An 18662-nucleotide genomic window follows, 5' to 3' on the forward strand; every position below is an offset into this window, starting at 1 on the left:
GAAGGGGTTAACATATGGGGCAATCTAAGGGTTAACTGTGTACCTAATTATGTGTTGTGTTGACTGTGTGCTGTTTTACTAGGGAATGTGACAGTTTTTGTCTCCCTGCAAAGGGAGACAAAAACTGTCACATCCCCACTGTCAGCAGAGATCTGTGTTGTTTACCCACACAGATGTCTCTCCTGTCACTAACTTTGATGATCGGCAGGTTTCAGCCGTGAATCACTGGCCGGGACCCACTGATTGGCATGTCAAAGAGCCAATGACAGCACGGGTAGGCAGGCGTGCTCACCCCTACCCGGAAAAACAAAATGACACACACATATATATATATATATATATATATATATATATATATATATAAACTTGGATTTGCATAGCTGAACCGCATTGTAGCAGTAAAGCTACAGATCTATAGATATATTATCCAATTTTTGGGTAAAATGTAAAAGATGAGGTTGTGCTGAGTAAATAGGTACCCCTGCATGTTAAACCTTAAGGCCACATTCACACTAGGGCATTTTGAATTGTGGGCAGAATCGCCACAATTCTGCCTGCTATTTCAAAATTCTCTGCTAAAATGACAAATCACAGAACCGCATGTTCAGGTGCCATTCATTTTAGTGGCATGTGAAAATGCAGTGCGGTTCTGTCACGATTATCGCAGGATAAATTGTGCTGCAATCACTGCAAACGGCAATGCGCGACACCCAAAAAAACTTCAGGGCAGTTGCGGCAGAATGGCACCACGTTTTCAGGTGCCATTAAAATGAATGGCACCTGAATACGTGGTTCTGTGATTTGTCATTTTAGCAAATTGTTTTGAAATTCAAAAAGCCCTAGTATGAGTGGGGCCTAAAATTGCGTGCGGCCTCAAAATATCAACAAACTTCTGTACACTATATTTTCCATAAGCGATGCTTAAAGTGATATTAAAGGCAATTTAAAAAATGTAATAACCATGTCATACATTCCTGCTCTGTATAAAGGTTTTGCACATAGCAGCCCCGATCCTCCTCTGCTTGGGTCCCCGATTGGCGCTCCTGGCCCCTCCCTCCTGCCAAGTGCTCCCAGAGAAAGCAGGTTGCTATTGGGGCACCTGAGCAGGCTCGCTCCCGAGCTGCTGCCCTGTACGTCTGTTCACATGCAGAGCTGCGGCACGCCCCCCTTCATCGGATCACTGGCTGTGATTACCAATGAGAAGGGAGAGTCCTCGAATAGCTGAGACTCTCGTGCACTTTGCCGGATCGCGATGGGGCTCAGGTAAGCACTTGGGATGGCTGGGGGGGCTGCTGCACACAGAAGGGTTTTTACCTCATACATAGAATGTTCGAAGGTAAAAAATAACTTAAGCCTTTACAACCACTTTATAGTGGAACTTTAACATAAAGGGGTAGTTCTGCTTTATGCCTTCCTCTCCCCTCCTCTTCTGTTTTTGCACGTTTTGGGGGGGAATTAGAGACCTGATTTTGACAGGTGCCTGCTCTCACTTCTGGGAGGATCACCGCAGCGATCCACCGAGAGTTCTCTGCCCTACTCTCCTCCCCGCCTGCAACCTTCTGAGACACTTCTTAGGTCCCAGAAGATTGCAGCGGGGGCGGCTCGTGAATGCACAGTGGGCAGCCAGCTGTGAAGCCGCAAGGAATCACAGCTGTTTCTGCACAGTAAACATGCCGGTGCCAGGAACCCAAAGCGGTCCGGGTGAGACCCTAAACCAGCCGCTCCTACCCCCTCCAAAGCCCTGAGCTCCAGTGAGTGTTGGGGGGGAAGAGCAGAGAGTGGCGACTGACGGTTACAGACTCTGTCCTCATTGAAGATCGAGAACTGAGTGATCAGCGGTTTTTGATCCTGCAGTTCTCAGTGTAGAGGTAGAGGGGGACAGCTGCAGCATTAGACCAATGCTGCATCCATGTAGGTGAGTTTATGGGTTTGTTTTTGTTTTTTTGTTTTTTAAATCCTGAACTTCTCTTGTAACCATGAATAATGGCTCTAGAATTATTGATCACTCTGGTGTGCATGACACTATGTAAGAAGAGACATTTTCTTGCAAAGGTTCCCCCAATGAATGCAATTATATTCGTGTTTATGTGGTTGGAGGGGGGGGACTCAAAACATTTTTGGGGAGGGATTTTAAGTGCTTATGTGTAACTTTTTTTTTTTATTTTAAATAAACTTTTAATCTTTTTGGTGATAGGTTCTCTTTCATGTGTGAGCAGGACAGTAGAATGCTCCTCGGCGCTGTCGCTTGGATGCTCCTCAGCACTGTCACATGTGGGTGGAAAGCTTGAATAGTTCTCAGAGGTGTCAAATGTCCCATGTGGGTGGGATGCTTAAATGCCCCCCACTGCTGTTACATGTTGGCAGGACGCTTCAATGCTCCTTACCACTGTCACATGTGGGCAAGCCACTAGACTGCTCCTTGGTGCTGTCACATGTGGGCAGGATGCTTAAATGCTCTTCAGTGCTGTCACTTGTAGGCAGAACACTTGGATCCTCCTCAGTGGCATCATTTTTGGATGGAACGCTTGAATGTTCCTCACTGCTCTCACCTGTGGGTGGGAAGCTTGCATGCTCATCAGTGCTGTCACCTGTGGGTGGGAAGCTTGCATGCTGCTTAGCGCTGTCACATGTGGGTGGGAAGCTTGCATGCTCTTCTGCGCTGTCACATGTGGGTGGGAAGTTTGAATGCTCCTCAGCGCTGTCACATGTGAGTGGGAAGCTTGAATGCTCCTCAGCACTGTCACTTGTGGGTGGGAAGTTTGAATGCTCCTCAACGCTATCACTTGTGGGTGGGAACCTTGCATGCTCTTCTGCACTGTCACATGTGGGTGAAAGCTTGAATGCTCCTCAGTGCTGTCACATGTGGGTGGGAAGGCTGAATGCTCTTCTGCACTGTCACATGTGGGTGGGAAGCCTGAATGCTCCTCAGTGATGTCACATGGGGGGTGGGAAGCCTGAATGCTCCTCAGTGATGTCACATGGGGGGTGGGAAGCCGGAATGCTCCTCAGTGCTGTCACATGTGGGTGGGAAGTCGGAATGCTCCTCAGCGCTGTCACATGTGGGTGGGAAGCTTGAATGTTCCTCAGTGATGTCACATGTGGGTGGGAAGCTTGAATGTTCCTCAGTGATGTCACATGTGGGTGGGAAGCTTGAATGTTCCTCAGTGATGTCACATGTGGGTGGGAAGCTTGAATGTTTCTCAGCGCTGTCACATGTGGGTGGGAAGCCGGAATGCTCCTCAGCGCTGTCACATGTGGGTGGGAAGCTTGAATGCTCCTCAGCGCTGTCACATGTGGGTGGGAAGCTTGACTGCTCCTCAGCGCTGTCACATGTGGGTGGGAAGCTTGAATGCTCCTCAGCGCTGTCACATGTGGGTGGGAAGCTTGACTGCTCCTCAGCGCTGTCACATGTGGGTGGGAAGCTTGAATGCTCCTCAGCGCTGTCACATGGGGGTGGGAAGCTTGAATGCTCCTCAGCGCTGTCACATGGGGGTGGGAAGCTTGAATGCTCCTCAGCGCTGTCACATGTGGGTGGGAAGCTTCAATGCTCCTCAGCGCTGTCACATGTGGGTGGGAAGCTTCAATGCTCCTCAGCGATGTCACATGTGGGTGGGAAGCTTCAATGCTCTTCAGTGCTTTCATTTGTGGGACAGAGGCTTCAGTTCTTTGTAAGCTGTAGGTCATGACTGTCCAAGAGCAGTGGGGAAACAAAGGAAGGAGAATATGTGCAGTTGGGTAGCAATTAAAGTGTTTGTTAATATTAAACTTAATAAAAGCCTCCTATTTGCTCTGTGTATCCAAACCCAAAAACAAAAGTGTAGTGTATTGCAGCTTACCAGTCTTGAGATGTGATGGCTGCTTTGGTTGTTTTTTTTCCACCTTGTAATTTGCTAGTAACACACTTCCCATCCTTTCGTGTCTACACTACTTTCTCCATTGTATCTATGGAGGGAGTCATGGTTGTCATAGAGGCTGGCCTTCAAACATGTCTGCCTGTGATCATCTCCATTACATGGTGGATTAGTAGCCTTCTGATTAGATCCTGGGAAAGCTGAGGGTCCCGATTCTCATGAGAAAACACTCATACTGTGCTAAATAGCTAGATGAGCTTTTGTAAATATACAAGTTTGATCTGATGATTTAATATAGTTTAATATTTTGCTCTTTATTAATAAAAATTAAAATTTACAATGAGATTATACATTTAAGACTGTCCATAGTCCTAACAATGCAGCAAGCATAACTAAGTCGAAGGCATTACTTCTGACATTTTTGTTTCATAGCCACTAGGTGTCAGTATGCACTTGAATAGTTTTTGGTGGAGTTGTGACAGTTCATCTGCAGGGCCAATAGGTGGAAGTCAAATCATATTTTTTTTTTTTTAAGCAATGATGGGTGGCTGCTGTAAGGTAGATGCATTCCCTAATTAATTAGTATCCTGTGCATGATAAACAAGTGACATTTTTAGAATACTTGTTTTTAATGCGTTTTCCATTCTTTTTGCATTACAGTGCAACTGATCTTCTGCAGACTTTTAGCAGACACTTTTTTGTCTACGTGCATACTCCAGAGATGGCTGTATGGCATGTCTCAGGATGGGTTGGTGACAACAATGGACCATGTCCATGGGGTTTTAAAAGAGAGGTTTTGGATTAAAAAAAAATGTCTATACTCGCTAGGTGGATGCAGCATCTGTCTCCTACTGCTTCTGAAACCGAGAGCATTCAAACACTGCTGATCGCTCAGTTCTCAGTCTCTAGTGACTGTTAGTCATCGGCCCTATGCTCTGCTCCTCCAGTGCTCACTGGAGCACCGGACTGTGGAGCGGCTGTCTCATGCTGTCAGTGGCTTGTTGAGAGGCTGAGCCAGCTGCCAGTCAAGGTATCTGGGTGGATCCTCACATTAAAGTTGGGATCTTTCCAGAGTCTGAACCTACTCTGATATCAACTTAAGCCCGCTGTTGGCTGAAACCAAGTCACAGGAGTGCAGAATAAAGTGCATTCTTGTAATCCCCCAGAGAAGTAGGGCCAAAAGAGATTTTGACCCAACTTCTCCTTTAAATTGCCCCTTTGTCAGAAGAAGCTTTTGTGACAGGGTGACAACCTAGCAGAAGAATTGGAGGACAACATGCAACATTATTGCCCTAAAACAGGAAGTGCTTAAACTAATACCTTCTTGGCAGGATGCTCAAGTATTATTTTAATACAATCTGAAGTTTTAACATTTTTAAAATACCTTTGAAATGACATACATGCTCTGTGTAATGGCCCTCCCCTTCTGAGGGCCTCCATAGCAAAATTGCTAGGGGGGCACTCATGCGTGCTCGCTCCCGAGCCCCACATTGTGTGTTATAGGACAAACAGAGCACAACTCGACACTGCCTCCCACTGCCTCCTCACTGGCTATAATTGACAGCAGCAGGAGCTATGAGAGCTGCTGCTCTCATGCACATCGCTGGATAGGGATTGGGCTCAGGTGAGGATTCTTTATAATAACTGGCTAAGAAGGAGGTATTTGGGGATATCTGTACCTGGTCAGCAGGGGTGGACTGATAACTCATGGGGCCCCCGGGCAATAGGGGATCATGGGGCCCCTGTGTCCTTGCCCAAACTCAAAAAAGCCTATGAAAAAGGTACCAGGGGCATCTCATGGGGCCCCCTACTGACCCCGGGCCCTCAGGCAGTGCCCGAGTTTCCAAATGGTCAGACCGCCCCTGCTGGTCAGTCATTTCTTTTTCCTTTATGAAACATTTTAGACTTTGGCAACTCCCCGTAGCATGTCATTCAAGCAAAGATGGCATATCTTGCCAACTATTGTTTTCTAAGAGTGTGCTTCCTGATTAGGAGCAACCTGATTACAGATCCGACAATGTACTTATTAGGGCCCATTCACACCAGGCGCAGTTGGATGCACTTTTGACAACAACTACATAGACAGTGCAACATCAAGGCTATCCTATAGGCATAGTTCACACCATTGCAGTGCAGTGAAAAAAAGTACAGAATGCTGCATTTTTCCGCACCTCAAAACACGCAAAAATGCATGCATGGTCAGGGAAACAAAGAAAAAGGAAATGACCTCAAAGGACATATACAGCTGAAGAAAAGAAAAAGTGCATCAGTTGCATATAAACGGCATGTAATTGTGTATAAAAACGCACATAAAATGCATGCATATGTGCAAGGAAAACAAATGCGCAGTAGATGTGTAGTTTCTAGTATGAATGGGCCCTTAAAGTACAGCTGTCTCCTACATTTTTTTGTCACCAAAAGCTAAGGCTATCTGGGTTCTTAACTTGCCCTCCAGACGATTTACCCCCCTTCCTGTCCAGGCCATTTTTTGCGTTGCGGCTTTGCGTTACTTTAACTGACAATTGTGCGGTCATGTAATGCTGCACACAAATTAAATTTATGTCCTTTTTTTCCCCACGAATTAAGCTTTCTTTCGGTGATATTTGATTGCCTGTGTATTTTTTATTTTTTGTGCTATTAAAAAAAAAAAGACCAACAATTTTGAGAAAAAAAAACAGTATTTTGGACTTTTTACTATTAAACGTGTCCAGTAAAAAAATCAAATTTCATCATAAAGTTAGGCCAAAATCTATTCTGCTACATGTCTTTGCTTAAAAAAAATCCCAATACCTGTAAATTATTGGTTCACGTGAAAGTTCTAGCGTTTACAAATGGTGGTATATATACTGGAATTTTTATTTTTACTAGTAATGGCGGTGATCAGCGACTCGTAGCGGGACTTTGGCGGGCATTCTGACACTGGGGGGAACTGACTTGGTGTCACAGTGACAACAATACTAAAAAAAACCCTCTAACACTGTACTAATGGCACTGGGCAGGCAGGGGTTAACATGAAGGGTGATCAAAGGGTTAACTGTGTGCTGGGTGTGTTTTACTAGGGGGCGGTGTGTTTGTGCTTCACTGTAAGCACACTGCTTTGTATGGCTGTGCTGTGTCTCAGATGTAATAGGAAGTGGGAGGAAATCTTAAGAAAATAAGGGGAATTCATCTCTTAGTCATTGGAACAGGCGACCTCATTGGAATATTTTCCCAGAACTTTTGTTCTGGTGATATCTGTAGAATTTTTGATTTCCCATCACTTTCCATACTGGTGACAGTGATCAACAGGACAATTGGGGTAAAGCTGCCTAATGGGTACGCAGACAGCAATAAGAGCTTGACGGGTTCAAATCTTTCCCTACTCTATTCAGTACTGGATGCGGATAGAATTCAGTGAAGTTTGCTAATTAACAGTCTATTATTCCTTTCGGATTTATCATAAGAGGTAAACCAGAACTGGAAGCAGGGTTATTAAAGACAAAATAATATTAACCCCTTTGTGCCTAAGGGTAAAACAAATCTTAACGCCTAAGCACAATTTTGCAACTTTGACATGTGTTAGCAAAATGGTACATATCACAACTACTTTGTGCATCCAGGTGGATTTTACCTTGTTTTTTTTCAGGACAAATTGGGCTTTCATTTGGTGGTAAATGGTAATGGACATCTCCTGATTTTTTTTTCTTTTATTACCAAAGGAAAACTGGACCAAAAAAGTAAAAAAATAACTTTTTTTAAATTTAGCTGTTTAGTTCTTGGTACCACCATAACCTACCACCAAAGAAAAACCCAAAATAATTCCTCCTGCTCCTGACAATCTTTGTTGTTTGTACCCATAGTACATCCCAGAAACCATAGTGCGCAATTTTATTTATTTATTTTTTTTATTCTGCCACTCACTGACACTGATACTAATTTAAAAAAAAACAAAAAACTGAAAACCGCCCAAAAAAAAACCTTGACCCCCACCTTGACCAAAACACTAACACTGGCACAGTTCTATATCAAACATAGGTATTTTGTTTATTTTTATTATTATTTCTATGTATTCATTTATTTATTTATTTTTTCTCACTTTCTTATTTTTTTACAATGTATCTCCTCCATTCAAAGAGAGAAAACAAGGGGGGTGGGCTTCACAGTGACTGATCACTGTGATAGCCAATCGGGTGACCCGCAATCTCAATGACACCCCGGTTTTTGTGCTGGGAAAGCGCCATGCGGCACGCTCCCAGCTGAGAGATAGGTATGCAAATTAGCGGCCACGTGGAAAAATGCCCAGTTCTGTGAGGCCACTAATTTGCATGTGGTCAGCTTCAAGGGGTTAACAGGCGAGTCCTCCTAGAACTGCCTTAGGCTAAGTTCACACATACCTGGCTCTGTGAGCCATGTTTTGCATGGAAAAATAGCTCATTCATTTGAATGAGCTGCTATGCCTCCTGAAACGCAGGGAAGAAATCCCTGCAGCATTTTAGAAATCACAGCCTGTACGGAAACCGCAAGTGCAGTGCAGTTCCCAGTGTGGGAGTGATTTCCAGTGCGTGCGGCGTGTCATTAAGATTAATGGCTCCCGCATGCCTCCAGCGTATTTTTCTGTGTGGGTGGTTGCGGCTGCAGGAACAGGTGTGGATTCGCAGCGGGAACCACCCACACAGATGTGAACCTAGCCTTATATCTCTCAGAAACTCAGGCGTGGTCTGTGTACCACCATTCCCACCTCCACCCTCCTGTGGGGTCATATTAAAAATATATCACTTGCCTTTTGCATTTGTCATGACTGCTACAAAAAAGTGATAGTATTAAGAGGGTGAATATCTATTGTGGCACCAAGAAATATAGCCTTTATGGTGGGATGGGGGGCTGGGACAGAGGAGGGTGCACCTATGACCCAGATGTTAAAGATCACTATTCGGTGGGGGGTTACTAAAACAGGTGCAGCTGTTCATGGTAGCCAATCAACTTCTAACTTTAGCTTGTTCAATTAAGCTTTGACAATAAAACCTGGAAGCTGATTGGTTTCTATGCAGAGATGCACCAGATTTTACACCATGCAGTTTTAGTAAATAACACCCTATATGTTTTCTAAAGGGAGTGCCCAGCAGACACTGTTTGCTTTCAGACTGTCTCTGTAATTGAAACCTCATGTGGTCCTGAAAATAGCAGCAAGGGAGGAGGAGCATAGCTGTTCAAACCCATTCTTCAGCAGGGAGATTTATTCTCTGATGTCCATTAAAAATATGAGAAGCCAGCGTGAAATTCAACCCAAAAGTCTATCTACCTGTCAATAAAAGTGGGTGCAGCTAACAATATGCTTATAATGGCCTCTGAAAGTCAATGTTTGCATATGCTTAGGCATACCCAAAACCTTTTACATAAAAATAACCTATATAGTGCAGCCCCAGGGATTGTCACAAGGATGGGGAGAGGTAGGTCTGTGTATATGCAAATAGAAATTATGAGGAAGTTGCTATTTGCACCTCACTGCTTGTAGACTCTAATCATCTCTGAGCAGAGATCTGTGCAGCAACTGATGTGAGCTGGCACCTTATACTGCTGCTATGAGCTTTTGGTTTATTCTCTGGTTTACTTTAAACTCTGTGTATGTTTTCTTCATGAATTCCATTATCACAGCACCTATTTTTCTTTTTCCACCAGTGCAAGTTTGACACAGGTACCCTACTTCTGACAACACATAGACTTCTATGGAGGGACCAGAAGAATCATGTAAGTAGTTTAAGGAAGGATTGATTTTAAATCATTGACGCAATGCTATATGTATTTGTAACCAAAGCTTGATCAATGCTTATAATAAGCAATACAAAATTTCCATCTGATTATCACGTAGCCATACATGGCTTGTGTATTGACACACTGGTGAATTTGGTTTATCCCTGCACCAGAAAAAAGAATAGATGTCGATTAGAACACTGAATCTCAACCACATCATAATATCAAAACAGAGTGATTTACTGTGAAATGAAGGGAAATATCCTCAATGGAGTACAGATGGCAAAAAAAGCTAATAGAGGTTATAGACCTTTTTAATATATTTATAAACAATATAGGGTCTGGAATTAAAAATCTAATTTCAGTCTTTGCAGGTGACACCAAGCTGTGCAGTGGAATAATGTCCTTACAGGATGTCTCCAATTTACAAGCCGACGTCAATACTCTGTTTAATTGGGAACTATGTGGCAAATGAGGTTTAATGTTGATAAATGTAAGGTTATGTACTTGGGGGCTAAGAATATGCATGCATCATACATACTGGGGGGGTACAACTGGAGAATTCAATGGTGGAGAAGAATCTGGGAGTTCTGGTAGATCACAAGCTTAATAATGGCATGCAATGCCAAGCTGCGGTTTCTAAAGCGATCAAAATCCTCTCTTGTATTAAGAGGTATAGACTCCAGAGAGAGAGATATCATATCACCCCGGTACAAATCATTAGTAAGACCTCATCTGGAATATGCAGTTCAGTTTTGGGCACCAATTCACAAAAAGAACATTGGGGAACTGGAGAAAGTATAGAGAAGGGCAACCAAACTGATAAGAGGCATGGAGGAGCTCAGCTATGAGGAAAGATTAGAGGAACTGAATTTATTCTCTCTTGAGAAGAGGAGATTAAGGGGGGATATGATCAACATGTATAAATACATCAGTGGTTCATATAGTGAACTCGGTGTAGAGCTATTCACCCTGAGGTCATCACAGAGGACAAGGGGGCACTCTTTACATCTGGAGGAAAAGAAATGTAATCTCCAAACACTGAAAGGTTTCTTCACAGTGAGAGCTGTGAAAATGTGGAATAGACTCCCTCAAGAGTTGGTTCTGGCCAGCTCAGTGGATTGCTTTAAAAAAGGCCTGGATTCTTTCTTAGATACACAGAATATAATTGGATACTAACATTTATAGGTAGACTTGATCGAGGGAATATCCAATGGCCTCTCGGGGGCTCAGGAAATACTTTTTTTCCCTGCAGGAGCAAATTGGATCATGTTTTGCTGGGTTTTTTTGCCTTCCTATGGATCAACTGTGGATATAGGATTATAGGTTTATTTTTTTTTAGTGGTTGAACTGGATGGACTTTTGTCTTTTTTTTTCAGCCAGACTAACTATGACCTCCCTTACTCGAACCAAAACTTTTTAAAAACACCTTCAGTTCTACTTAAAGCCTTCCTCACACAATATTCCATTCCCAAAACATTATGAGTCAGTTCACACCAGTGTGTTGATATTCGTTTTAGTGCAGCTGTATACCACAGATCAACAGAAGGACATCTGAAAAACAATTTCCAATGTGTTCCATTCACACCATAATGCTGCGTTGACCTGCATTGCGCTAAAATGCAACATGTATGCATTTTAACGCAATGGATGTAAGTGGATGTCAATACAATAAACAGGATATCCTGTGGAAATGCAGTTCGCTTTAACGCATGCTAAAATGTATGTCAACGGATGTCAAAAATGCATGTCAACGGACGTCAAAATGTATGTCAACAGATGTCACTGTGCGATTAAAATGGATGGAAATTGACATCCAATTTCTATACATTTTAGCGCAAGTCAGTGTGAAATGCCCCTTACAACAGCTTAAGACACACTACTGTAAGCCATGTGATTACATTTTAAAATTGCATCGCACTCAACTGAAAACAACTGTCGCTTTTTAAAAAATACTTATCCTGGTGTGTCAGCTTTATGACTTTATGCCTATAGAGTCAGGATGGCCAATTCAAGACAATTTTTCTTTTTTGTCTTATATTTTGTTTAATCAAAACAGTATCCAGAACAAATACTCAATACATTAAGCTCAATTTAGGCTTTAAAGGATCTGTTTTTGTAGCCACGTGACTGTAATTTTCAGACCTCGTTGGAAAGTAACTGACCCTTTCTTGAAAACAAGGCTACCCATTGTGATAAAATAACAGTCTAAATAATTGCTAGCTGAGTGATCGTAATATTATGAACAGAAAAAAAAACGGTCTGAGCAACTGGATTTTTTTCCTTCGTTTTCCATAAGATGAATAATTTTTTAAATCCCTGTTTTTCTATCAGGTGTTTAAATCAGTGGACACAGTGAGCAGGCATATTTTCTGTGCCTGGAAGTAACATTACTATATGATGGTATCACTGCATGTATATTTTTGTATTGACTTATTCTGAAGCTTGCCCTGCCAGTCTTCTACTTCTTGTTTCTGATCCAGCAAGATAATGCCATTGACGCCACAGAATAGCCTGTCAAAATCTTTTGAACCAGGCATGCACATGCATTCTGTGCACATTCATTCTTATTGAATGATCGTACTAAATAGAGGGTATCGGAAGCTTCAATATAAATGCAACTGCACCAGAAGTTTGCACCTAGTAGTTTAGATGACTGCTGAGTGCAAACCTTTGAATGTGGAATAAATCCATATAGAGAGGCTCCTCTAGACTGCTTGTACACAGTGGGGTTGATTTACTAAAAGCGTATAGTCTGTGCACTGCAAGTGCAGTTACTGTAGAACTACAGGGAGCTGGAGAGGAAGGGCGTGAAAATGGCAGTGTGTGCTAGAAGCTCCCCTTGCCCTCTGAGTAAATGGCCCACATCTTATTCCCCCCGCTTGCCTGTGTTGCTGCTGTGAAGCTCCGGTGCAGGGGAGTACTGTGCGGCCAGCGGATTGGGGAGCAGAGCGGAGAGAGGTGCAGCGTCTGTGAAAAGGGAGGCAACCGCCTGTCATCAGAAGAAGGACCCGGCGGAGAAGCAGAGGATTGAGAGGTGTCATGTGACTAGTCAGGTGACCGGGTGGGGAACCTGGGATGCTGAGAGCTGAATGCCGGGGAGAGAAGCACGGAGTTTCTCGGCCCCATCCCTAACGGATTGCTGGTTTGACCACCTGAACAGTGTGGCAGAGCCCCCGCTGGGAAGGCAGAGTGTGGAGTGCCGACGGCGGCAGTAAGTGGTACGGGGGGAGTGTGCTGCAGTGCCAGTCACAAGACGCAAGGTGGAGATCCGAGGAGGAGCCCCACATACAAAGGCTGATCCAGCGAGATCCAGGAAGGAAGCAAACAACGGACGGCCAGCCAGTGTAAACAACAAACAGGAAAGGTTGAGTGGCTGCGGTGGGCGGTAAACCCCAAAGTCCGAATACCTGTATACCTGTGTGTTGTAGCAGTACTTGGGGGAACCAATGATTCAATATTGGTGTCTTGGGGGCCCCAGAGGTGGATGGAACAGTATACTTAGGACTTAACTTGAAAAGTAAACCTGCATTTGGCACTATAAACCCCCCCCCCCCCCCATATACCCTGAGAAACAGTAGAGTGAAGAGTAGATCTGTGAAAGGGGGAGGAGCGACAACCCCTCAGTCAAATCTAAATACAAGCACAATAGTAAAGTACATGCCTTTACAGGAGAAAAGCCCAGAGGAACTAACTCTAGAAAATCACGGAGAGGCAGGCAAGGGAGACTGTCTTTGGAGGCATTGGACAGAAACCAGCTGAAAGAAACCTCAAAACATGAAAGTGAAAGGGAGAAAAAAAAAGTATAGAGGAGCGTGATGCAAGGCTACAAATGCCCACAAAAGCAGAAATCGCAGAGATGTTTGTAAAGCTAGAAAATTTCATAAAAAGCGAAATGACGGTTACAAGCCACAAAATGGGACAAGTTCTATCACGAGTAGAGGAAACGGAAGGGAGACTGGAGAAGCAAGCACAAGTTATTAATACATTAAAAGAGCAAATGGAGGAAATGAAAAGAGAACAGACACTGATATCCTATAAATTAGAAGATCAGGGAAACAGAGATAGAAGGAATAACTTAAGCATTAGAGGTTTACCAGAAATGTCTCGAGAAGATCTTAGGGATACTATGAGAAGATTGTTTAAGCCAAGAATGGGGAGGAGAAAAACAGAGCATTTGAAAAAAGAGTGCACAGGATAAGAAGATACCTAAGAATTACATCAGATATTCCCAGGGACGTGATAGTCAGGTTCCAGCATTATGAAGATAGAGAAGTCATTTGGAAAAAGCTATGCATGATGCCGGATTTTAAGCATGGAGAAGTGAAAGTGCAAATTTTCACAGACATAGCGTAAGAGACACTTGCCAGAATAAGATCTCTGAAACCACTGTTAGATCAGATGAAGAATAAAAATATTCGTTATAACTGGGGATTTCCAGCATGTTTGATTGGGTGGAAGGACAGGAAATCGGCGAGACTGAGATTCCCAGAATATTTAAATAACTTTTGTGAAAAATTTGAATTACAGACATTAGAAATTGATGGGTGGTCTGCAGGAGGGAACCAGAATAATAGATTAGACAAGGAGAAATGGCAAAGAGTTCCTGGAAAGAGATAGGTGGAGGGGGGGAGGGTGAGAGAGAGGACTTTTTTTTTGGCGGGGGGGTTTGCTTTTTCCTTCTCTCCCTTGCTTCCTTTTGCCGACCTGCTCCTTCCACCCGGCTGGTAATGGTTTAGGGATAAAATACTCTTCTTCGAGTATGGGCCAAAGGGGGCTTTCAAGTTAAGGTAACTGTGTTTCAGGCTAGAGAATTATAAAAAAGGGAGGGGAAAAAAAAAGATTGGGCAAGCGGGAGAAGAAGATGGGGTACTACGACGGGGTAGTAGGGAAGCCAAACATGCGACCAAAAGATGAGAGACTGGGGTCTGAAGGGGTGTGCATGCTTAGAGTCTTACCCAGAAGTAGGAATCAACTGGGACTGTGGGTCACAGTTGATTCAAGGAATAAAAAAAGAAGTCTTTGGGGATCTTGGGGGGGGGGGGGGGAGAGAGATGGAGGGGATGGGAAGGAGTGGGTGGGGTGAGGAGGAGTTGAATAGAAAAGAGGGAAGTTCTTCCAAAATTTTGTCTATCTTTACCCCTACAAAGGGAGTGACAATAGGGTTTGGAGAAAATATAAAATTCACTCTGGATGAAAAGCTGGCAGACCCAGAAGGCCATATTTATTTTTAAGAGAAAATTTGCAGGGAAGAGAATGCACATTAGCAAATATTTATTGTCCTAATAAAAATCCGACAATATATTTGGATAGAATATTAACAAAACTTGTAGATTTTAAAAGGGGTAGTATGATTGTGGCAGGTGACTTTAATTTCTTCATGGACCCAGAGATGGACGCCTCATCATGCACTAGGAGAGAGGAGTCTAAAGAATATAAAAAAAAAATGTTATATGAGTGCCAGCTGATGGACGCTTGTAAGGTTTAACATCCAGGGAAAAGAGACTATACCTTCTTCTCTGCAGCGCATAGGATGTATTCAAGACTAAGATTATATGCTGATTGAACATAGACTGTTGGAGTCCCTGGTGAATATTAACATAGAGGTAATATCTTTATCGGACCATGCCGTTGTCACAATGAGACTACAGTTCGGAAGGGAACAGAACAAAATAAATATGTGGTGGTTAAATGAGAATATATTGCAAAATCTGGAAGTAGAAACCAGAGTAAAGCAGGAAATATATCAGTATTTTAAGTTAAATGAGTCCGAGGAGGTTTCTGTTGCAACAGTATGGGAAGCACATAAAGCCTATATTAGGGTAATATTGACTGCAATAGGGACGGAGATAAAGAGCGGGGAAAAATAATTAGGATATTAACGGAAGAACTATACCTACTGGAACAACTTCATGAAAAGAAAATAACCATAGAGTCACAACAAGAGATAATATTAAAAAGAGAGGAGTTAAAGGATTTTATGGAACAAGAAACAAGGAAGATTTTTAATGGGGTTTTGAAGGATAGATATCGGTGGGGGAATAAACCAGGAAAATATCTAATGAAGAAGTTGAATGAAAAGAAATCAAGGAATTTTATAGACAAAATGAAAAAGGTGAAATGGTTTATTCAACCACTGACATTGCTAACATATTCCAGAGTTACTATAGCGGTCTATATGGAGCGGAAAGAAAGAACCAGAAGGAATCAAATGAGAGGAAGAAGAAGAAACAGATTTACCTGAATGAGGCCATTTTACCTAGATTGGATAAAACTAGATTAACAATTTTAGATATCCCAATATCAAAAGAAGTCAATTTGGCGTTAAAGTGTACAGCTGTAGGAAAGGGTCCCGGACCTGATGGATTTACCGTGGGATACTATAAGAAGTTTAAAGAGCATCTAGTTCCTAAACTGTGTGTATATACTGTATATGCGTGTATGTATATATATATATATATGTATGTGTGTGTGTAAAATAAATATATATATATACACAGTGTATATATATGAGACAAAGATGAGGGAGGAATCGCTACAGGCATATATCACAGTAATACCCAAGGAAGGGAAAGATTGGTCTCAGTGTACCAGTTATAGACCTATATCCTTGTTGAATACTGATACAAAACTGTATGCGAAGGTTTTAGCTACCAGAATGAAAGAGTTGATTTCTGACTGGATACACTTAGACCAAGTGGGATTTATCCCGGGTAGAGAGGGAAAGAATAATGGTTCAAGAACATTGCTTATCCTGCACAAGAATGAAAGGGGAGAGGTACCAGGAATTATTCTGTCAGTTGATGCTGAAAAGGCTTTTGATAGAGTAGATTGGGGATTTATGATCAATATGTTGAGAACATTGGGAATTCGGCCTAGAATGATGCAGTGGTAAAAAGTGCTATATAGAGGTCCCTCAGCTGCAGTAAAGGTAAATGGCTCACTATCAGAAATTTTTTAAGATGTATAATGGAACAAGACAGGGATGTCCCTTGTCCCCGTTGTTGTTCGTTATTTCCTTGGAACCGCTACTAGCAACTGTCAGAAATAGTGTAGATGTCAAGGGAATGTGGATAGGAGATATCGAACAAAAAGTGGCAGCATATGCAGATGATATGCTGTTCTATATTTTACAAAAAAAATTCCACTTTAAATGGAGAAAAAAAGAATGAAAGTATTTGATAATTAAATTAACGGCGCCTATAAAAAAAATTTATATCAGGGAAATTATATCCCATTAATAAATGAGATAAAGGACGAATTGAGGAAAGTCTCTATGGGAAAGTTGTCTTGGATAGGTCGGGTAAGTATAATTAAGATGATCATAGTACCAAGAGTATTATATAAATTTAATATGCTTCCAATACCTCTCCCAGGGTCTTTTTTCAGGTTCCTCAAAAAAATCATACTTGCATATGTGTGTGGACTAATAAAAAACCAAGAGTCAAGTATGAAATTTTATGCAGTAATAAAAAAAAAAAGAGGATTAAATATGCCAGATTTTAGGAGATATTATAAATTGGGAACTACGATCACGAATTGTAGATTGGATATATAATGCACAGGGGAGAAGTTGGGTAAAAATGGAGAGCTCACTTAGTAAGGAACCACTTGAAAAGTTTATTTGGATACCACAGGAATTTCACACTTGGGATGAGGATACAAGCACTTTGACACGGAATGTATTTAGGATTTGGGATGAAATGCATAAACAGAAGGATTGAAATCTAATTCACTGTTATTACCATTGATGGGAACCAGGTTTTTCCCACCCAAAAATGATAATATTTCAGGGAAATGGATAACTAATAGAAATGTACACTTAAAAGATATTGTGGATATAGGGGTTTTAAGTTCTTTACACGATTTAAAGAATAAGAAGGAATTATTTTCTACACTGGATGAGTGGCGATACGGCCAAATAAAACATTTTGTTGCAAGGCTCCCACAACCATTAAGGAATGAGGATGAAATGTATCCTTCAGAGCAACTGCGGATTACAAACAGGATACAGAAACATCATCTCAAGGATATACGGAATCCTCACTAAAATAGAGCGACTAGTATCCCAAACATTTCTGGAGAAGTGGGAAATGGAGCTTGGAACAAAATTGAATGAGCAACAAAAAAATAAAATGTTTAGTTTAATACACGGGGCGGTGAATATGAATATAGTCTAAATAAATTGTAAGTGTCTAGTATGATAGTATATGATACCCAATGTGATGCTTAAACTAGGGCCAGAGATCTCATCCCAGTGTTTGAGGGGATGCAGGAGTATGATGTTGGTTTAAAATGGGTTTGTACAATAAAAAAATTAATAAAGATATAATAAAAAAAAAGAACTGCGGGGAAGCTCTGCTGATTTCTGTTATCCAGTCATGTGCAAGCAAAAACGCTGTTTTTTTTTATTTTCCTTGCATGTGATTGGGTATTCTTTGCAAAGTGAAGCTTTACCTCATTTACTAAGATCTGGAGCAACTGCACCTGTAGTGCACAGTATATTTTCCTAAATCAACCAGTATATGGAACTGCCTATATAAAGGTACTTGTACGCATAGTGATATGTGATAAGATTTAGGTACAAGCAATGTCAAACAAGCGATTTATCATCAATTTAAAATATTATTACAATTCATTATAATGTTGTTTTACACTTTGTGCTCATCTGAAAATACTAGTCAAAAATTAATTGTAAATGTAAATTATCGAATAAAAACAATCAATTAGTTGATCTAAGTTCCGACCAGATCTTCTGAACTATGCAGATGTTAGGTTGATTGGTCAGTAGCAATTAACAGAATACTGCCACAGCCAGCTGTCTCAGCGGGGTAAAAACCAATTGAGAGCTAACAAAGTCAATCAAATGCTGCCACTCTGAGCGGCAAGGTGCTGCTGCTGGCCCTTTTCACCATAATGACAGATCGCTGTTGTCTGCCGGTATTCGCAGTTCTCTGCACAGTCAATGACCACCATAGGTATTGGCTGGCTGTACAGAGACCTGTGAATCGCTGCGGCCACCAGCATTCTGTCAGTCTAGTGAACAGTGTTGGCGGCCGCACCTAGCTGTTGCTACAATCTGGA

The 18662-nt window shown here is 42.0% G+C and overlaps 1 protein-coding gene across 1 annotated transcript in view; it reads left to right on the forward strand.

Annotated features, from left to right (window-relative positions):
* The window catches only part of VPS36 (vacuolar protein sorting 36 homolog), an 81191-nt gene that overhangs the window by 2209 nt on the left and 60320 nt on the right, over nt 1-18662 (forward strand). The window contains exon 2 of the mRNA XM_089680339.1: nt 9507-9575. Within this exon, the coding sequence (XP_089536465.1) occupies nt 9507-9575 (69 nt within the window). The remainder of the gene's footprint in view (nt 1-9506; nt 9576-18662) is intronic.

Source organism: Staurois parvus, unplaced genomic scaffold, assembly GCF_062004578.1.
Source record: "Staurois parvus isolate SC_StPar_1 unplaced genomic scaffold, SC_StPar_1.0 ptg000242l, whole genome shotgun sequence".
Lineage (NCBI taxonomy): Eukaryota > Metazoa > Chordata > Amphibia > Anura > Ranidae > Staurois > Staurois parvus.